Here is an 18,388-nt window from a genome sequence, read left to right on the forward strand (position 1 = left end):
TCGGACTAGTAGGGTTTTGATCCTTAAATTTGCGTAAAAATATAATATCTTAACTAATTGATGTATTTGAATGAAAAATATAGTATTAGCAGAAATCTTCGATTTAAAAACCATTTTCAGTCTTCATAAAATAATAGTTAATAAAAATATATTTGATGAGCAAAATTTTAGAACTCTATTTCCTCAGGCTGAAACTATTTTTGAAACATTCAAGTTGGCATTTCTTCGAAAATTTATCACGAAGTAGGTCAGCAATCAGCAATACGGTGCGTTTTGATGCTTCCTTCCGGCTTGGGCTAGTTGACAGTTAAGAAGCCGCCAAAACGCTGCGTTTTCGGTTCAAAACCCTCTCCAGAAACCCTGATTCAGCTCTGTGGCCCTTATTGGCGGCAAAGCCGTTGTAGCTTAACACAGACTCTTGCACTCTTCCCCTTCCAGTTCTTCGATCTGAAGCTCAACAGGTTGACATAAATATTCTGTTTATTGTAGATTTTATGCGAAGTTGTATGTCATCCATTTGTGTTCATTATCGTTATCTCCTTTGAATGATTCTCAATGTTGTGGCCTTTTCATCTTTGCCTGTGTCGTTCTTTCTCGAATGGAATACTCAATCGATGCTCAAATTGTTATAATTGGAAAGGTTAGCTCAAGATTCCATGCTAGTTATTTTGAGAGGAATTTTGCATTGAGTTTCCTCTTCTTTTCCTCGGAATTAATACTAATGTACAGGTGATTTCGTGTTCTTGGAATGTGCGATGACTGCGTTATGTTGAAGCTATAAAAAAAATTTGTTTTCCGGATTTTTCTTCTTCATGTAGCTTTGTGGGAGAAGATAGCTTCAAATGTACAACAGCCTGTGGAGCTACAACCTGCAATTCAGAAGATTCAGATATACTCTTTCTCCAATAATGGAGTTTTTTTTTTTTTTTTTTCAATCGTGTGTATTCTAACATATCATGCCAAAGAACATACTGAGTTCATATTCTTGAATGAGATGCAGATGCCCACATATCTCATTCTTGCATAGAAGTATGAAAGAGATGCTAAGAAGTACTGGGATATCTTTTACAAAAAGCATCAACACAGAGTAAGTTTCTACTACTTTGGCTAGAATCTTTCCTCAACTAGATAACTACTTATATATAATAACTATATAACTTAAGCCCACTGCTACTAGATATTATCCATTTTGACCCGTTATGTATCGTCTTCCGCCTCACAATTTTAAAATGGATCTTGGGTACCCAAGGAGGTGGAAGCCCAAAAAGGTGGATTGTGAAATCTTATAAAGGCGTGAAAACCTCTCCCTAATAGACGCGTTTTAAAAACCTTGAGGGAAAACTCTTAAAAGGAAAAGTTTAAAGCATACAATATCTGCTAACGGTGAGCTTAAGCTGTTACATGATCACCAATTTTGAATCCTACTGTGTAAAATGAGTAGCCGCATATTTTTTCATTGATTTACGGGGCCTAGCGTCCTTACTGGCACACCGTCTCGTGTCTACTCCCCTTAGGGGAACAACTTCCTCGCTGGCACATTGTCCGACGTCTGGCTCTAATACCATTTGTAACGGCCTAAGTTCATCGTTAGTGGATATGGTCCTCTTTGAGGTTTTTTCTTTTGAGTTTTTCCTCAAGGCTTTAAAATGTGTTTTCTAGGAAAAGGTTTCTACACCTTTATAAATGGTGTTTCGTTCTCCTACCTTTATAAATGGTGTTTCGTTCTCCTCCCCAATCAATGTGGGATATTACAATAGAATAATTATTGTTTGGGTAGAGTAGTGAAAAATTCTATCGCCCAACTACTGCTTCATTTTCAGCTGATGTTCGCTTCTCTCACCTCAGAAAGTTTTGAAATTTACTTATACTTTACAATTTTGATCGTTTTCTATTCCTATGCTTAGTTATAACAACTTAGTTATAATACGTTATTTACTTCCATTTTAATTTTTAAATTTTTCAAGCCCCGACACTCCGAGGACAAAGAATGGGGCAATATTTTGCTGTCGGTTGAACACGACTTGAGGTTTAATTGTAGCATTATTTATAAGAGTGTGAAAATTTCTCCCCCGTAGACATGCTTTGAAACTGTGAGGCTGACAACGATACGTAACCGGCTAAAACAGACAATATCTATTAGCGATAGGCTTGAACTATTACATTTATATTGAAAAATGTGGCTTAAGTGGGCAAAAGGATTGGTTTGCTTACTAAGGACACATAAAGACTTCAATGAGAGCCATGTTGCTGCCTTTGTTTGTGATCTTACTGCTGATAACTTGAGAAACCACATTTATCCATCATTGATATATAGTAATGATGGTAATTTACTGAAGATTTCTTAGTCACAGTCTGAATTTAAAGTTTTCTCGTTATTAAACTATATTAGTATGTTGATAACCTATTCTTGATCAAACAGATTTTTATTGTGTCTGCAGTTCCCCCAGAGAAGATGTCCCAGGTGTGGCATAATCTAGCACTCATTGAGTTCCAACTTTTTTCACAGGTATCGCTATGAACGGATTATAATCCAATGAACGGATTTGTTCTATGCACATGGTGACTTTGCTTGTTAGGAACCACGAATATCCGCAATGGTATGATATTGTCCACTTTGAGCATAAGCTCTCGTAGCTTTGCTTTTGATTTCTCCAAAAGGCTTCATACCAATGGAAATAGTGTTTTTACTTATAAACTCAACGTGAGACTATTCCTATCAATAATACACGTTATGTTTCTTTGTTCTCTTTTTTCTGCTTGTGCTATTCTGCTTTCGTTCAACTCATGCCTAATTGACTCATCTCATCGTATGATATCTGAAGGACCTCTGAGATGTTTTAATTATTTGATACTTCAACGTTTATATTATCATTTCCCTCTGTTTTTGTCGGTCTTTATATAAGACTCTTATGTTTCTTCCCCTTAGGCTTCTACTGCAAAAGAGTTGTTCTAGATCTCGTCTAGTAAGGATACAGAATGTGCATTGATTTTTTGCCACGTCCTGCGTCGAGTCGATGAGCCAACGATCGTTTCAGCTGCTAATCGATTCGGTTTTATCCCAAATCATTGTGAGTTCTTGGTTCACTGATAGATACTAGGATATCCCCAGTACTGCGTTGCATATTATGTATTTTCATGTTTCATATCAGCTTTCCTTTTAATATATGTCAAGGGGCGTAGAATCATTATGTGAATTCCTTTTAATACTGGATGGTTTTGAGTTGATATTTAAGCTTTGTTTAAGATGGTAGAGCATTTATTTGTACAAAGGGAAATGGACGTGTAATTTATGAAATACCCTGTGTTTGTGGACTGTATATGATTCTTTTAGACGCATCATTAGCTTCTGAACATCCTAACTATACTCGGTGAATAGCAATGTCGTTACTATTTAGTTTTTGAAAATTTGAAAATTATACCCGTAGATTTTCATATTTTGTTATCTACTTGTCACAATCGCACTTTTGATGGTAGCAGATTTGCGATTGTGTGACACTTACTTCCGAGAAACAAGTAAACTAGCCAATTCGTTCTTGCGTCGCTTACGACCAAACAATATATGTTTTAGAAAATAGGGAGGAGAGAGATTTCGAAAGAGAGTTTTGAAAGATTGAAATTGGTGTTACATGTAATGCAATAAAAAAGACAACAACAATGGCTTACAACATATGATTATCAAACTAAACCTTAAATATTTGCATCAGTCCATTCTTCTTCTAATCACGTTTCTTCGGTTTTTTTTCTCGGATAACTTCCTCTACGAGACGTATGAATCTCGGCCGCTTCCTTCCTTTTTGAAACAAAATTACAACTTTTGATAATGAAAATATTTGTATAGAAAAAATTTAAAACATTTTTTTAGAAGTTTCAAGTCTTATTCTAATAATTACAATAAAACTTACAAACCCAAGAACAAAAGGCAAAACCCAATTAAAAAAACCCCTTAATTTTCATTTGAAAAACTAGCTCACCACAATGTTACTATATTAAAGTGGAACATTGAAGAACAAAAACATGGATTAAAAGAAGAAATTGTGGATGAACTTGTAAGTAAAACCAATACCAAATTCAAGTAAAGGGTTTTTATTTGCAATAAAGCACGAGTAACGTGGTAGATATCAAATTCTCTTTTGAATATATACTGAGTTAGCATGGCGTTGGAGAACTTATAGAACAGATGTTCTTCAAGTAACATCATAGATATCAATTTTTTACCATTATTAGCGTAGAAAAGGTTCTTCTCGAGTATCTATTCTGAAACAAACAAGCACGAAAAGCTATATGCATCCAAATTCCAAAGCTCCCCTATTTAGAAACATCCATAGAGATTGAAAATGGATCAAATAATCAATCAATTTATGTGATCTCTTAGAACATTACACCCACAAATCCAAACAAGAATTCAAAGAATTCTCCACTTTCTCCTTTAATTATTGTCAAAACCAGCATAAGAAGAAGGAAATAAGGGAAATTAAAGTGCTTTAATTACACCCAATAACACACAAATTAAATAAGAACCAAAGAACAAAGATCAAATCAAATAAACCCAACTGGGTTTTACCACAAACATGAATTTTAAAGCTTCAAAGAAGTAATTTTGCACAGAAATGTTTCATTTTCACTTGGATGTACAAGACAAAAAGCTGTTAGTATGAACAAAAAAGGTGAAAACTTTAGGTAACCCACATGGTAAAAAACATAAATTCAGTAAAAAAAAATAAAAGAAGAGAGAGGGGACATGGTGGGGTGACAGATAGAGAGTAAGCACAGAAAGCTTCAAGCATGAACCCTAAGATGCAAGAAAGTACCTTATGTGCTCACTCTCTTCTGTCACCTCCTCCTCCTCCATCTTACCCTAAACTTCAATTATAAACATATTTCTTCTTCACCTCATCTCCAATGGAAATAACAAAAAAAACACAAACCCCATAAGCTGTCCCACAAAATTGGAACAAATTGAGGTCTGTGGGTGAGTTGTTGTGTGAGGAGGGGGAAGCATTGTGGGTTTATATAGAATTCTAAAACGAGATCTTTTTAATAAAAAAAGACCATATCACTCCACCAACTCGATCCTTTTAGATTATCTAACCCTAAACTATAAAACTTTGTGTAACAGTCCAAGCCCACCGTTAGCAAATACTATCCGTTTTTACCCTTTACGTATCGTTGTCAGCCTCACGATTTTAAAATGAAGAGAGATTTTTACACGCTTATATAAAGAATGTTTTGTTCTACTCTCCGACTGGCGTGGGATCTTTGGGTTGAATTTTTTTGATTTAGTTGGGTTGAATTTTTGAAAAATTTGAGTTCATTTACGAGTTGACTTTTTTTTTTTTGTTGTTGGGTCAATGCTGAAAATATTCATTAATTAAAGTGACACCAATTATACGATTATTTGGGTAATTAATAGGCTAAAAAATGATGCCCATTACATGAGATAATTGAGATTAATTGGGGGATTAAAGTGAGTATTAAAGAGGATTAAGAAAATAAAAAGGAAGCTTCGATGAATGGGCCAATAAGATTTGAAAAGAAGGGCGCCAAGGCTCTAAAGCAACTTAATTAAACCATTTATGCTTTATAATTATTTAACCTAATCATCATCTAATCCTTGATTAATTTTATTTTTTTCACCTTCATTAATTTTTGTATTAATAAACACAAATATCAAATTAAATTAACAAAAAAATTGTTTTTTTTTAAAAAAAAAATCTAAAATGGAGAGACAAATTTAATGATTTTTTTTTTACCCAAAAGGGAAGGTGTTTGTCAACTTTTCATGGAAGCTTTCCCTTTTGGGATAGTAGAAGATGAGAGAATGCATGCTATGGGACACATGTGATGATTCTTCCCCATCATCCATCAAAATATATATATATATATATATATTTTTAACTACTTTTTTAAGTGAGAGACTAATAATGGTGGCAACGGGCCAGACTCGTAAAGCTGATACATCTTTTCGAGCTTAACTTTAATCAAGTCTCTACATTTTAAAAGTTCTTAATTTGACCCGTTTGAGCTTAGTTTCAAATCTATAACGAGTTTCGATCAAACATACATAATTTAACCAGTTGAACTAGAAACCAATTCTGGAAAGTGTGATACCATTTGTAACAGCTCAAGTTTACTGTTCGTAGATATTGTGCGGTTTAGTCTACATTACGTGTCGCGATTAGTCTCACAATTTTAAAACGTATCTACTAGAAAGAAATTTTTGGGTAAGAATATGATACTCCACTTTTAAGGGAGGGGAGGAATTGAATAAGGTGGGATGGCAAAGCTAGCAAATAAGCAAATAGAAAAAGGCATCTTGTGGGGTTAATGGTAACCCTAATTCGAGGCAGAGTTGGCATTTATATATATATGAATGGGCGCATGCACTTTCGGCCATAGGCGGCCATGCGAGTCCAGGACAGAACGTGGGGGGCCGATGGGCGATGGGCGGTGGGCGATGGCCAATGGCCGATGTCCAAAGGCAAAGGCAAGGGCAGTAGAATGAATGATGAGGAGGAGGGGCATATGAGTTATTGGGTTCTTTTGTTTGTTTAGAATCATTGTATCAGTGGTCCTAAAACGTTCCATTTTGTATGGTTGGGGTTCATTTTCTCCATTTCTCAACAATGGAGAATTTCATTCTCTACAACCTCATCACAATCTTAGCTTACCTTCCCTCCTTTTTTAGATACTAAAATAAATTATCCAACTTTATATTCCATCTTACAGATCTTAAACAAAGGTCGAGTTTTTATATACTAGATACCCTTCGGGTCTAGGGTTACATCTAATTATACTCCTATGGTTTCAAACTTTAATACCCATTATTCGAAATCTTCAAATAAAATATCGTCTTGTATGATGTGTTTGAGTTTTATTGAACATGCTTATAGGTCTGCTTAAAAGAAGAGTGAATTGACTTTTGAAATGAGGTTAAGCATATCGCTAGCAAATATTATTCACTTTGGCTCGTTATGTATCGTTGTCAGCGTTCTCGTCTGCATAACACTCAGGGTCTAGCTTTGATACCATTTTTAACAGTCCAAGTCCACCGCTAACAAATATTATATGTTTTGGTCTGTTACGTATCGTCATCAACCTCACAATTTTAAAACACGTTTGTCAGAGAAAGATTTCCACACCCTTTTAAGGAATTCTTCATTTCCTTCTCCACCGATGTGGGATCTCTCGGGGTTCAATATTATATTTGTTGGAGAAGAGAATTTGTGATGCCCGAGTAAATGAGAGGTACATGAGTGAAGCGATACGACATATGAATAAGATGATTGGATGACTAGAGTAATTATATACCAACAAAGTATATGGTCGGTGAGATAAGAGTCTTCACTCCTGCCCATATTAGAGCATATGCAAGAATTTTATAGGGTCTAATTTCCATTCTAATTCCATCCCATTTCTCAACCATGGAATAATAATAATATTATTATTTATCAAATCAGTTAAAAATAATAATAATAAAAGGAGAAAAAAAATCCTCTGATTTTCATTCCCTTTTCTTTAAGTAAAGATGTCCAAACCAAATGGGCCCCGAAACAAAATGGGCGCTTGCAGTGGGCTTCACTTCCATATTAGAAATGGGCCCTGAAACAAATAGAATTAGGCCCAATTTTGCCCAAATAAATGGGCCTCGCGTCCATATTAGAAATGGGCCCTTAATTCCATGTCAATTTTTCTACTCAAATTGTAGTTTTAAAACCCTTGTAATTTAAATGACGCTATTCATAATTCAGCTAATTAAAGATGAAAAAGAGTTGAAAAATAGGCCAAAGACACAAAAAAAAGTAAAAAAAAAAAAGAAAAGAAAAAGAAAAGGCCATATCAGCCAGTAACCAGTTGACACGTAGCTGCCAAGGACTGGAGGGGCATCTGATCCGCACGTGATTAGCCCACCGGCTTTCGTGGGGTCGTGGCCTGGTTTAGTGAGAAATGAACAAGGCAAAAAGAACAAATTTTTGTCGTTGGATGCAAAGCTTTGACGTAAATCTCAGTTCATCCTCAAACCTTGCCGTACCCTTTTCGATCTCTTGATTTCTTCTTTCCCAATTTCCTTTATTTTCTTCTTTTTGTGTTTCGATTATCGGGCTTTCGGGAACCAGATGTGGGAGCCGATTTGTTTAACTTTGGCGGCCGCCGCAGGCAACAACATCGGCAAGGTACTGCAGAAGAAAGGCACCGTCATTCTTCCTCCCCTCTCTTTCAAGCTCAAGGTTCGGTATCCCCTTTTCTTTTCAATTTTGTTTGTCCATGTCAGTGGTCGTTGTGATCTTCTTGACATTTCCTTCTAGGTCATTTAATTTCATGCGATTCGTTTGTTCTCTTGTTCTCCCTTCAACAGCGATGGCTAATTGTATTGTGTTTCATTGTTCATCTTCTTTGATTTTCAATTTGTCTTTACGGTTGAATTTCATTAGGGATTTGGGCTGTCGAGATGATTATAAACAACAATCCTTGAATGAGTTGATGAATTCCCTCTGATTGACTGTGTTATATAGGTGATTAGGGCTTATGCTTTTAACAGAGCTTGGATCATAGGTTTTCTGATGGATATATTTGGAGCTGTGCTAATGCTGAGAGCGCTATCCCTCGCCCCTGTAAGTCCTTTATTCAGCTACTTCACCCTTTCCTTTTCAGTTGTTTGATCGGTATTGCATGATTAATTCTTCAAGTTATTGGACGCGTATGTTGTTTTTTCTAAGATCTAAATGAACTAGGGTTAGTGTATATTATCTCTCACTGAAATCCCTGGCAATTTAAATGTTTCATCTGTAATTTGATGTTGCAAAACTGGTTCACAAGATTGCTTTTTTTCCCAAGATTCATACCTCATAGGAAAATTTATACTCTTCTGTCAATGAATCTTGAGCTGATTTTCTTCTTCGTAATCTGCTCGTCCTTTCTAATGACTGTCTTTCAGGTATCTATTATTCAACCAGTTTCTGGATGTGGGCTTGCCATCCTCTCTATATTTTCACATTTTTATCTGAAAGAAATAATGAATGTCGTCGATTGGATGGGGATTACGCTTGCTGGCATTGGCACCATAGGTAATGTAAGTTCATTTTTGTGTCTTTAATCTAATCGCCGTTTTAATCTTTTTTTCCCTTACATTTCTGTAAATGTTCATTTGGTGTATCTCAGGTTTGCTTCTGCCTTTATATGTATCTTTATGTTCCTTCCTAGTACTGTAATTAATTTAGTTCTATTGTAGGGGTTGGTGCTGGGGGCGAGGAGCAAAATGCCTCTGAGATATCAATTTTCCGCTTACCATGGCTAGCATTCTTCATTACCATCTTGTTTGTAGGTATCTTATATTATCATCACCTGATATTTTGTAGAAATCTCTAGATAGGGCTGTTTGAGTTAGTGGTTTTATGGCCTTGCTTCCAAAAACAATATAACATTCTAATAATTTGTAAATTGAGCTGCAAACGGTGAAAGTGCTAATATCTCGATGCGATTGGATACATCTATATTTTAACAGGTTCTTCTTAATGGATGGCTTCATTTCTACAAACGTCAAAGGAGAGAACAAGAGTTGGTAAATTCATTGCTTTTATGTTGATCTTTCGCTGGCCTTATTGTCCTTCTAAAAGAATAATATGTCATAAGCATATCTGTGTCTATTGCAGATGGAATTTGAAGTTGTTGAAGAAATAATATATGGTTTGGAATCAGGCATTTTGTTCGGGTACTACTTTGGCTTGCACTTCTCGACTTTATTAGATTACATATCCTGCAATTATTTAGGTTGAGTATGAATATTAGGAATTAGAATTTTGCTTCACTGTGAGAAATTCTGGCTCCTGTCTAGTTTCTAGCATATCCTAGTTTGTTTCATTTTGACAAGAAAATGAAAAATGAATTTTGAATTTTGAATAGCTCTATTATTTATTATGGTTGTCTGAGTAGTCCAAGGTTCACGATGTTCGATACCTGGAGAACTATTGCTATACGACATTTTGAAAGGGAAACAGCCAATGAACTTTTTAGTTTCATGGCAGCAGAATGACATGATTAAAACGTGCATTTGCAGGATGGCATCTGTAATATCGAAGACCGGATTTTTATTCTTGGAGCAGGGCTTCCACGAAATATTAGTTCCTATATGCATCCTTATAAGTATTTGTTGCAGTGCTACAGGATTTTACTATCAGGTAGCTTGAAATGCTTGGTAATTTGACTTCTTTACGAAACTGTTCTGCATTGAATGTTAACTGTTTATCGATAACGTTCTCCTATGTTCTTCAAATTCATATTAACTATGTCTTGTCTTTAGTAGACTCGAGGACTAAAACATGGGAGGGCCATTGTAGTATCTACATGTGCTGCTGTGGCGTCTATTATTACTGGTGTTGTTGCTGGTATGCTTGCTTTGGGTGAAGAATTGCCATCGTCGCCAACCGCTCGCCTTTTCCTTCTGCTTGGATGGTAAACTAGAAATTTATATCTGTTCTGTGCTCTATGCATTCCCACACCACTACCTTGGCTTAATAAAGAAAATTTACAAATGCTTTCCAAGTATGTGATAAATGAATGCATAATTCCTTATCTTTTTCAAGGGTGATTATGTGATGGGATTAGAATTTTGGTTCGTATGATGTACGTCATATGCATGTGTTACTTAAAGAACAGTTACTTTGTACAGGCTGCTAATCATCGTAGGAGTTATTCTGCTTGTGAGTTCGTCACGACTGATCCGACGTCTTACGTGGCTGTACCGTCGTTTCAAGCAAAGTGGCACCGATAGGAACTTTGGGCAGAGATCTGGATCATCTGTCCGTATAAGAGATTCAAGTCCAAGTGCTATCATTCAGACAACCACGTTACACAATTTGCTATTGTCAAAAGCCAAGGCCGACTCTTGAAGAACATGGAGACGGTTGATGTATAGATACTAATGTGGGAGATCAGGTATGAACATATGCTGATCTGGGTTGGAATCTGGCAATGCTCTTCACTTTCTGGTGGGTGTATGTAGAGTATATCTTCTTTTCTTAGGCACCACATTTTGTGAAATCCCCTTTGGTTGTTCCAATGTTTAAGAATATTTCTTAATATCCAATTACACCACTGTTCATGTCATGAGTTGAAGGACTTCTTGAATTTAATCTAATTGTTCGGATCTCTAAAAGGTTCAAAATTTGAAGTTGTTGTCCATTTAACTTCAAGTTTATTATTGATATGTGCTTAAAAACATACCTCTAACAGGCTTAGCTATTCTAAGGAAATATGGCCAGCTAATGAATTTGGACATAAATACATACCTCATTGGGATGCTTGCTTTCATTACCCTTTGAATTTTCTTTAGACTCTTCAAATTTTCTTGGCGTGTGAAAAGACAAATTTACCATTTTTTTAATTTAAATTTGGAGGTAGGTCCAAATTTAAAAAACAAGCTTCTTCCCTCTCATCCTGTTCTTCACGTTTGTTTGTTTGTTTGTTTCTTATTCGGAAATGAAGCATCCGGGTCGGGGGATACATAAAGGAGGGCATCGAGAAATAACGATGATATTCTTGCTCTCTAGTTTAGGTGTGAATGGACCGAGGGAACTTGTTTGTGGCTTTTCTCATAAGTCAGAGAAGGGACCAAAAGAAAAGATAGAAAAGAATGAAGGAAAATGATCAAGAGTCTTTTTGTTTGATCTTGATTCTGATCGAGTTTAGGCTAGGGTTATTTTCCTTAATTGAATTTGATAATTACGAGGACTTGGTGAAAGTTGTTTTTTTTTTTCTTTGGATGATTTGAGAGAATACCATTAGTGATTGGAATAGATTTTATAATGAAAAAAGGGTAATATCTGATTAGATGATTAAATGGCTGAAAAAAAGTATTGAAATGTAAAATAGAGAAGGTAGTTCAGATGGAAAGCAACATATATCTTGAGGTGCAAATCACTTAAACAACAATGTTTAACCATGTATTACTAGAAGATCGTTCCTACTGAAAACAACGTGGTTGATCAGAAGAGGATTAATGATAAGAAGTTTGGTGCACGACTTTCAAACATTGATAAGGTTGTGTATAGGAATGCTGAGAAGACTAAGAATGAGTGGTTGAGGGTGCTACAAAAATGACACCAAGATGAAGAAGAAAAGTCATAAAAATAGCAAATTGACTATGTTTGATTAAACGGCTTGATTGTCGTACAAAGAGACTCATTCGTTGTATGGAGGGAATTGGGGCGACCTGAAGACGAGAAAGATGTTCCTATATCAAATGTCTAAAGTATAGAAAGACATTCATTTTCGAACGTCAGAAAATACTTTGGTCCAAACAATCGAGCTTGTGAATAACGATGAATCGGTAAGCACCCAATAAACAAATAAACAAGGATTCAAAGATGGACCACAGATTAAAACTAAACAAAGTTGAGAAAACAAGAGAGTTTGTGAATAAAGAAGCAATAATGAGGAGCGCACTGAAAGGGCATAATAGAGCCAATAATGACAGAAGATAATGAAGAAAAAAAAAAGTGTCAACATCGTTGACAGAAAAATGCACCACCAACCAAAATGCAAAAGAAAAGTATTATGAACAGTCTTTTACTTTCCAAACTCAACTTCTCTTTTGCTTCTGCTTCTGCTTCTGCCATTTTTTCAAGTTTATAATAAGATCAACCAACCAATCCATTAATAACCAGCTTTCTATTCCACTTGGATCACTAATAATTCAAGCATCCAAGAACTAATAACACTCAGCAGTTCATAAGAACACAGCTAAGAAAGATCTGCAAGTGAAAGGACAGAGTTGAGGGAGATGGATCCATAATTTGATAACCCCATCCTTTTATCATCTCCATTATTGCAGACAAACATGTCTAGCAGCGCAGCAAGCAGTAATATAGGCTGTGGGGACTCATTGCAGAAACAAAGTGTCCCCTGAAAAGGAAGGAATTAACAGCCAAATCATTCACTCGACTGACTGCTTTGTTTTGCCAACAAATCTTTAATGAAAGATGAAAAGAACAGAAAAAATGTGGAATCCAACCAACCAAATGCATGCAGCATTCAAGAGCACTTCTTTCCCAAGCTTTCTGTTCTAAATTCCTTAGTTTATGATTCTTCTAATCACAACCAGTCATGTGATTGATAGCAAGAATTTGTGGTAGGACGACTGGAAAGATGCCTACAGCATAAGAACCCTACACCTGAAGCGTGAATGGAGATAACCTGAAAAACCCATGTGACACTTTGGCAGACTGACTTCAGGCCAAGCTACTCAAATAAAGCTAGCTTATGATGAACTGGATTGACAGGGCTGACAGACACAGTATTGGGTTTCTTATATTTTTGGGACCATCTACTGTGTATTAACAGATCCCGCCTTCTCAGTTGGAAAGGGAAACGAAACATTCCTTATAAAAATATGAAAACCATTTTCTAGCAGACGCGTTTTAAAATCATGAGACTGACAGTAATATGTAACGAGCCAAAGCAGACAATATTAGATAGCGGTCGACTTGGGTTTAGCTTCGGAACAAATGACATTACAATATTTACTGGATTTTCTAATAGATGAAAAGATTTGATATCTTTTTCTTCCATCCTGTCTTATCTGAGAAGCTGAATGATGAGATGGGTTCAGTATTGGTGCTATTAACTCAAGATATATTCTCTTTTGTCCTAACAGAGCACAAGAAATCGTATCCATTCATTTTCAAATTGTATCTGAATCGTTCAAAATATAACTATAGACCTTTAAACAAGTTGAACTGTTAATCAATCAAGAACTCAATCCTTTAACTCTCCTAATCAAGTGCACTAAGAACAATAAGAGCAAAGAAAGTTCTTCATTAATAATGTTTGCTTTTCCTTTTAAGTCCACTAGAGATGATTGCAAACCAAGCACTTTGTAAACAGAAAGAGGCATTTATTAGAATTCCAATCACAAAGAACACAAGTACACAATGATGAACCACTTATGGCCCCATCACAACAGTTTCTCAATCATGATTAAAAATGATGATGGAATGACATCAGGAATCTGAGGGGAAGTTTCAATACCGCTTATCGGTCATGGTTTGTTTTCTTGGCTAGGATAATCCCCGAGGTGCTCCGTTCCCCAGCTTTCGTGGGGAGCAACGTGTTCACGAAAAGGAGTATGTTCCTGGATGAAATGAAACCGAAGTTATCAAATCAGAATCAAAACGGGTTTAGAATATAGTTTTATGTAATTCTTACTAGCAAAACAAAAGGTTATGGAGAGAAAGCAAATGTATAATCGCCATATCATATGAAACCGAACCCCTAAATCAATTCTAGAAGTCAACACAAAATGTTCGATTATACCCCGGTAGAAGCATCTAGTTATTGTGAATCTCTAAGATATACAAATCACTTCGTTCTATGTTTATGTAGTTCTCCTATATTGCTTTCTGCAAAAATTGGAGTAGGAGGGTGTCACATACCTCCATTTTTTCCATTAGTTCCTTTGCTGTTGGAGCAGATATCACAATTTCTCGAGCAACGGGCTTAATGAAACCTTCAACCACGCCATTATCGAATAGTGCCAACAAAGAGTTGTAGTAACCATCAACATTAAGCAGGCCAATCTGAGCAGAGTACAAGCTTAACAGAGTTTGTTTACATTGGATCCTTAACCACAGAGTTAGCACAGGTTACACTTACTGGTTTCTTGTGGATACCGAGTTGCGCCCACGTTATCATCTCCAACAGCTCTTCCATAGTCCCATACCCTCCTAAAGCAAACAAAAACCTTATACAATCTATACATCTAATCCTCCAATCTAATGAATAAGCAGGACAAAATGCAGCAACTATGAACGATAATGTAGAACCATCTATAAAGTTGTTAGCATGAATTCTCCACAAAATTACCAGGAAGAGCAATGAAAGCATCGGATTCTCGAGCCATCGCAGCTTTTCGTTCATGCATGTCCAAAACTGTTCTTACCTCTCCCACAGTTTCCCCAGAAATCTACCAAGATCATCCAAGACAATTTACCAACCAATATGTGATCATTTCCCTTCTCATAATTTACATTGATAGAAACAAAGAACACTAGTTTAGCTTAGATGAAGAATCAAGCATGTACCTCATGAGGCATCAGAGCTTTCGGAATGATCCTGCATGTAAAGAGAAATCCATTAATGTGCACTTCAAAAACATTAAATTCTTGCATTATCAATGAAGGGAATGGAATAGAAAACTGCCCAAATTGTGATTCTATCCTACCCAAGAACATGGCAGCCTCCATCGTATACAGTTTGTGATATCAAGCCCATCAAACCAACACTTCCGCCACCGTACACCAAATCAATCTTCCTCTCAACCTGTAATTCACTCCATTAAACTAAACGGGATCGATGAAATAAGAACAAAATAACTTTCAATGAAGAATCGACGAAGAAAAAGTGAAATGAACGCATAACGAACATACCAGTTCATTTCCCAAATCAAGAGCGGCATCGCTGAAGACTTTGCGATGGCCAGAGTTGCTGCCGCAGAAGACGCAAACCCTCTTGAACTTGCTTTTAGAATTACTCTCTTCCATTCAAAATCGAAGCTATTCTCAATATGATTCGAAAAGAAACATTGGGAAAAGGCAAGAACTAACAAAAGGAGTAGCGAAGAACAAGAAAAACAGCAGCACAAGCAGAAGCAGAAGTATCTTCTGCAGATTATATCCTTCTAATCGGCGAAGAATTGGAAGTCTTCCCAAAAATGGAGCAACAAAACAAAACAAAACAGAATTTCAGGACCATTACTCCAAAAGACAACAAGGGCCAAGGCGGGTTTCGATGATCCTGAACAAATGGAGAGAAAAACGGCAACTAGAAATGGAAAAATCAATGGGATTCCTTATATACCAAAGCACGAGCAGCCGTCCATCTCCATTTTGTCGCCTATCAGAATCATGATCATCGCTATCACTGTAAATACTTAAACTATAAACCCTCAGAATTAAAAGTAATTGAAATTTGAAACAGATAAAAAAAAGGGAAACAACTCGCCAATATCGCGACTCAAATCGCTCCAAAATCATTATAAAAGCCAAGTCTCGATCGGAGATGATAGATGTTTGAGTTGACTCAGCATCGATTAGAATTGGGTCCTTTTTTCAGTGTTTAATCGGACCCATTTACACTATAATAATCTTGGATTAACACTTTGACATTCCCACGCTATCATTTCTAATTGGCTCCTCTGCTTTACATTTAATTTGGCTCCTTCCTTTCTTATATCAGATTCTTCCTTTTCCCTCTTTTTTATTTCCTTCTTTTTTGTTCTTGCTGATCGTCAATAATTACTACACACGCAAATCATTGTCCTCATCTCTCTGTTTGCAATAGATTTCATAAAAAGGAATGGTAGATGGTTCTTTATATTTAAATATCCATCATTTTTTTATCATATGCTCAATAACTCATACAATACTTCATGTTGTCACATCATGGTGCTTATTGAAAAAAGAAATCTTATTTCTATCAAAGATTTAATAAAAAAATTATAAACTAAAATTTAATATTTTTCATGATAAAATCTCAAGTGTCAATTTTTAATAATGTTTTTTTTTTAAAATAAGAAGGTAGAAAATATTTAAAATAAATAAATATTTAAAATAAACATATAAAGGTTGAAGTGTTTGTTGGCATGCTAATTAAAATGGGCCTTAAATGCAATGTGTACTAATAAAATAAAGTTAGGTAAATGTTATTAATAAATGTAACATGCGATGCAAACCTATTCTTCTTTTTTTAATCTATGTATATGATTATGCTATTTAATGCATTTTTATTTGGAAAAAAAGGTATTAATAAACATCCATTTTGTCTTTCAATTTCAAATATTATACTTTGGTTGCATGCGTGTGTGTATATATATATCTCATTTGATATTTTTAGCAAATGATATTAATTTATTTTATTTTTAAAAAATTTAAAACGTCAATTAGGTTTAATTTTAAATAAATAATTATTTAAATTATTTGTAAACGGTTTGCTCTCGAATGTTACTAAAAGGATGAAAATGTTTTAATTTATATCACTATAAATATCAACGTCTTACTAAAATATAAAAAGAATTTATGGATAGTGTGAATGTTTGATTAATCCACCACTCCTAAATGGTGTGAGAGTTATCTTATTTATAATCAAATGAATTACAAGGATATGGAAATAGTAATAAATGGAAATAACAATAAATGAAAAGATACCTATGATAATAAGGCAAATATCTAATATTTGCCTTATAATAAAATATCAAATATAATATATATGTTTAACTATAATTTATTACTAAATATCCTTAACAGATAGTGTTACAATAAGATTCAAATATTTATCAATATATGATAAAATATTATTAAAATGAAAGTCAAAATTGAACCGGTTATTTTCTCACAAAAAAAAAAAACATGGATATTAGTGTCGGCAATGTTTATATCATCTATTTAGTCAACCAGATTATTTAGGTTAAATTAAAAGTGTTTAGTGAATATTATTTTAAAAAGTTAGAAATAATCTATTATTTATTAAAACAAATATGGTATTGCAAAATTTATTTGGAAGAAAACGAAAAAACATGTGCCATTGGATTTCGCGTTATCTTGACGATTGGTCGTCCCAGATGTCACCAGCTCGCTGTCCAATTGGGCAACCCAGATGTACCTTTGATATATATATAATATTATTTTTCTTTTTTTGAGACTTGAATTAAATATAGTGATATTTACATAAAATATATTTGAATTTTGAAATGGCTTTACTTTTTTACCGTATCGATAACGACAAAATGGGCATTTCAAACAAACAAAGTCCGTAAGTCAGACTAAATTATTTGTTTTTTTAGAATCAATTTGTTGATTGACGTGGAATAAAATAAAATAAAAACACACAAAAAGATTGACGTGGAATATAATTTTGTAAAATAAAGAAAGGGAAATTTTTTAAAAATATGCAATTCTGTTTTTTATCCATTTTTGTTGTTTATGTATTTTACAAGAGAATCATTTCTTCATAATCTCGACAAAAATAAGGATTTTATGAAATAACTAATTAAATCTAAAATATATTTTATGAGACCGTCAACGATTTATTATTATTATTTTATGCAAAACTCAATTATTCATCTTTAAAAAGTTAAAAAAAAAACCAGTAAATTAAAACGAGGCTTTATACAATATGATTCGACTTTTGTAATAGTCGAGAAAAAGTAGACAAAAAAGTGAAAACTATTTTTGTGTCAATTTACATTATTAAATATTTGTATAGATAAAAATAAATATCTTATGTGTTGAGCTAGATTGGAATCTAAATAAATAATAATAATAAAAAAACCACATACCCTATCCTATGTCATACAAAAATTACTTTCCACGTTAAAATTTAAATAATTTTTTTAGTGAAA

The 18,388-nt window shown here is 34.6% G+C and overlaps 2 protein-coding genes across 3 annotated transcripts; one reads left to right on the plus strand and one right to left on the minus strand.

Annotated features, from left to right (window-relative positions):
- The first annotated feature begins 7,942 nt into the window (after positions 1-7,942).
- Positions 7,943-11,164, plus strand: LOC111481229 (probable magnesium transporter NIPA9). The gene is made up of 9 exons (XM_023126622.1): positions 7,943-8,225; positions 8,511-8,609; positions 8,933-9,062; positions 9,227-9,315; positions 9,500-9,556; positions 9,648-9,706; positions 10,052-10,172; positions 10,298-10,446; positions 10,664-11,164. Exons 1-9 carry the CDS (start codon positions 8,115-8,117, stop codon positions 10,881-10,883), a joined length of 1,035 nt encoding a protein of 344 aa, XP_022982390.1. The 5' UTR covers positions 7,943-8,114; the 3' UTR covers positions 10,884-11,164.
- A 1,499-nt stretch (positions 11,165-12,663) lies between these two features.
- LOC111481244 (cytokinin riboside 5'-monophosphate phosphoribohydrolase LOG8-like) lies at positions 12,664-16,073 on the minus strand. 2 transcript variants are annotated; one of them, XM_023126645.1, is made up of 8 exons: positions 15,420-16,073; positions 15,215-15,312; positions 15,075-15,105; positions 14,857-14,956; positions 14,647-14,717; positions 14,427-14,570; positions 14,023-14,125; positions 12,664-12,897 (listed from the first exon to the last, which is right to left on the minus strand). In XM_023126645.1, exons 1-7 carry the CDS (start codon positions 15,531-15,533, stop codon positions 14,033-14,035), a joined length of 651 nt encoding a protein of 216 aa, XP_022982413.1. In that variant the 5' UTR covers positions 15,534-16,073; the 3' UTR covers positions 12,664-12,897; positions 14,023-14,032. The 2 variants fall into 2 exon arrangements, with proteins under 2 accessions (XP_022982413.1, XP_022982412.1); XM_023126644.1 differs by lacking the exon at positions 12,664-12,897 and having other exon boundaries at positions 13,790-14,125; positions 15,420-15,994.
- Between the last annotated feature and the right edge of the window lie 2,315 nt (positions 16,074-18,388).

This window comes from Cucurbita maxima, unplaced genomic scaffold, assembly GCF_002738345.1.
Source record: "Cucurbita maxima cultivar Rimu unplaced genomic scaffold, Cmax_1.0 Cma_Scf00006, whole genome shotgun sequence".
NCBI lineage: Eukaryota > Viridiplantae > Streptophyta > Magnoliopsida > Cucurbitales > Cucurbitaceae > Cucurbita > Cucurbita maxima.

Coding starts and splice junctions, on each gene's coding strand:
- LOC111481244 (XM_023126645.1), bottom strand. CDS start 15,533: ATGGAAGAGAGTAATTCTAAAAGCAAGTTCAAGAGGGTTTGCGTCTTC. Junction 15,313..15,419: donor TTGATTTGGGAAATGAACTG/GTATGTTCGTTA, acceptor AGTGAATTACAG/GTTGAGAGGAAGATTGATTT. Junction 14,126..14,426: donor AACTAATGGAAAAAATGGAG/GTATGTGACACC, acceptor CATTTCATCCAG/GAACATACTCCTTTTCGTGA.
- LOC111481229 (XM_023126622.1), top strand. CDS start 8,115: ATGTGGGAGCCGATTTGTTTAACTTTGGCGGCCGCCGCAGGCAACAAC. Junction 9,063..9,226: donor TGCTGGCATTGGCACCATAG/GTAATGTAAGTT, acceptor GTTCTATTGTAG/GGGTTGGTGCTGGGGGCGAG. Junction 10,447..10,663: donor CTTTTCCTTCTGCTTGGATG/GTAAACTAGAAA, acceptor TACTTTGTACAG/GCTGCTAATCATCGTAGGAG.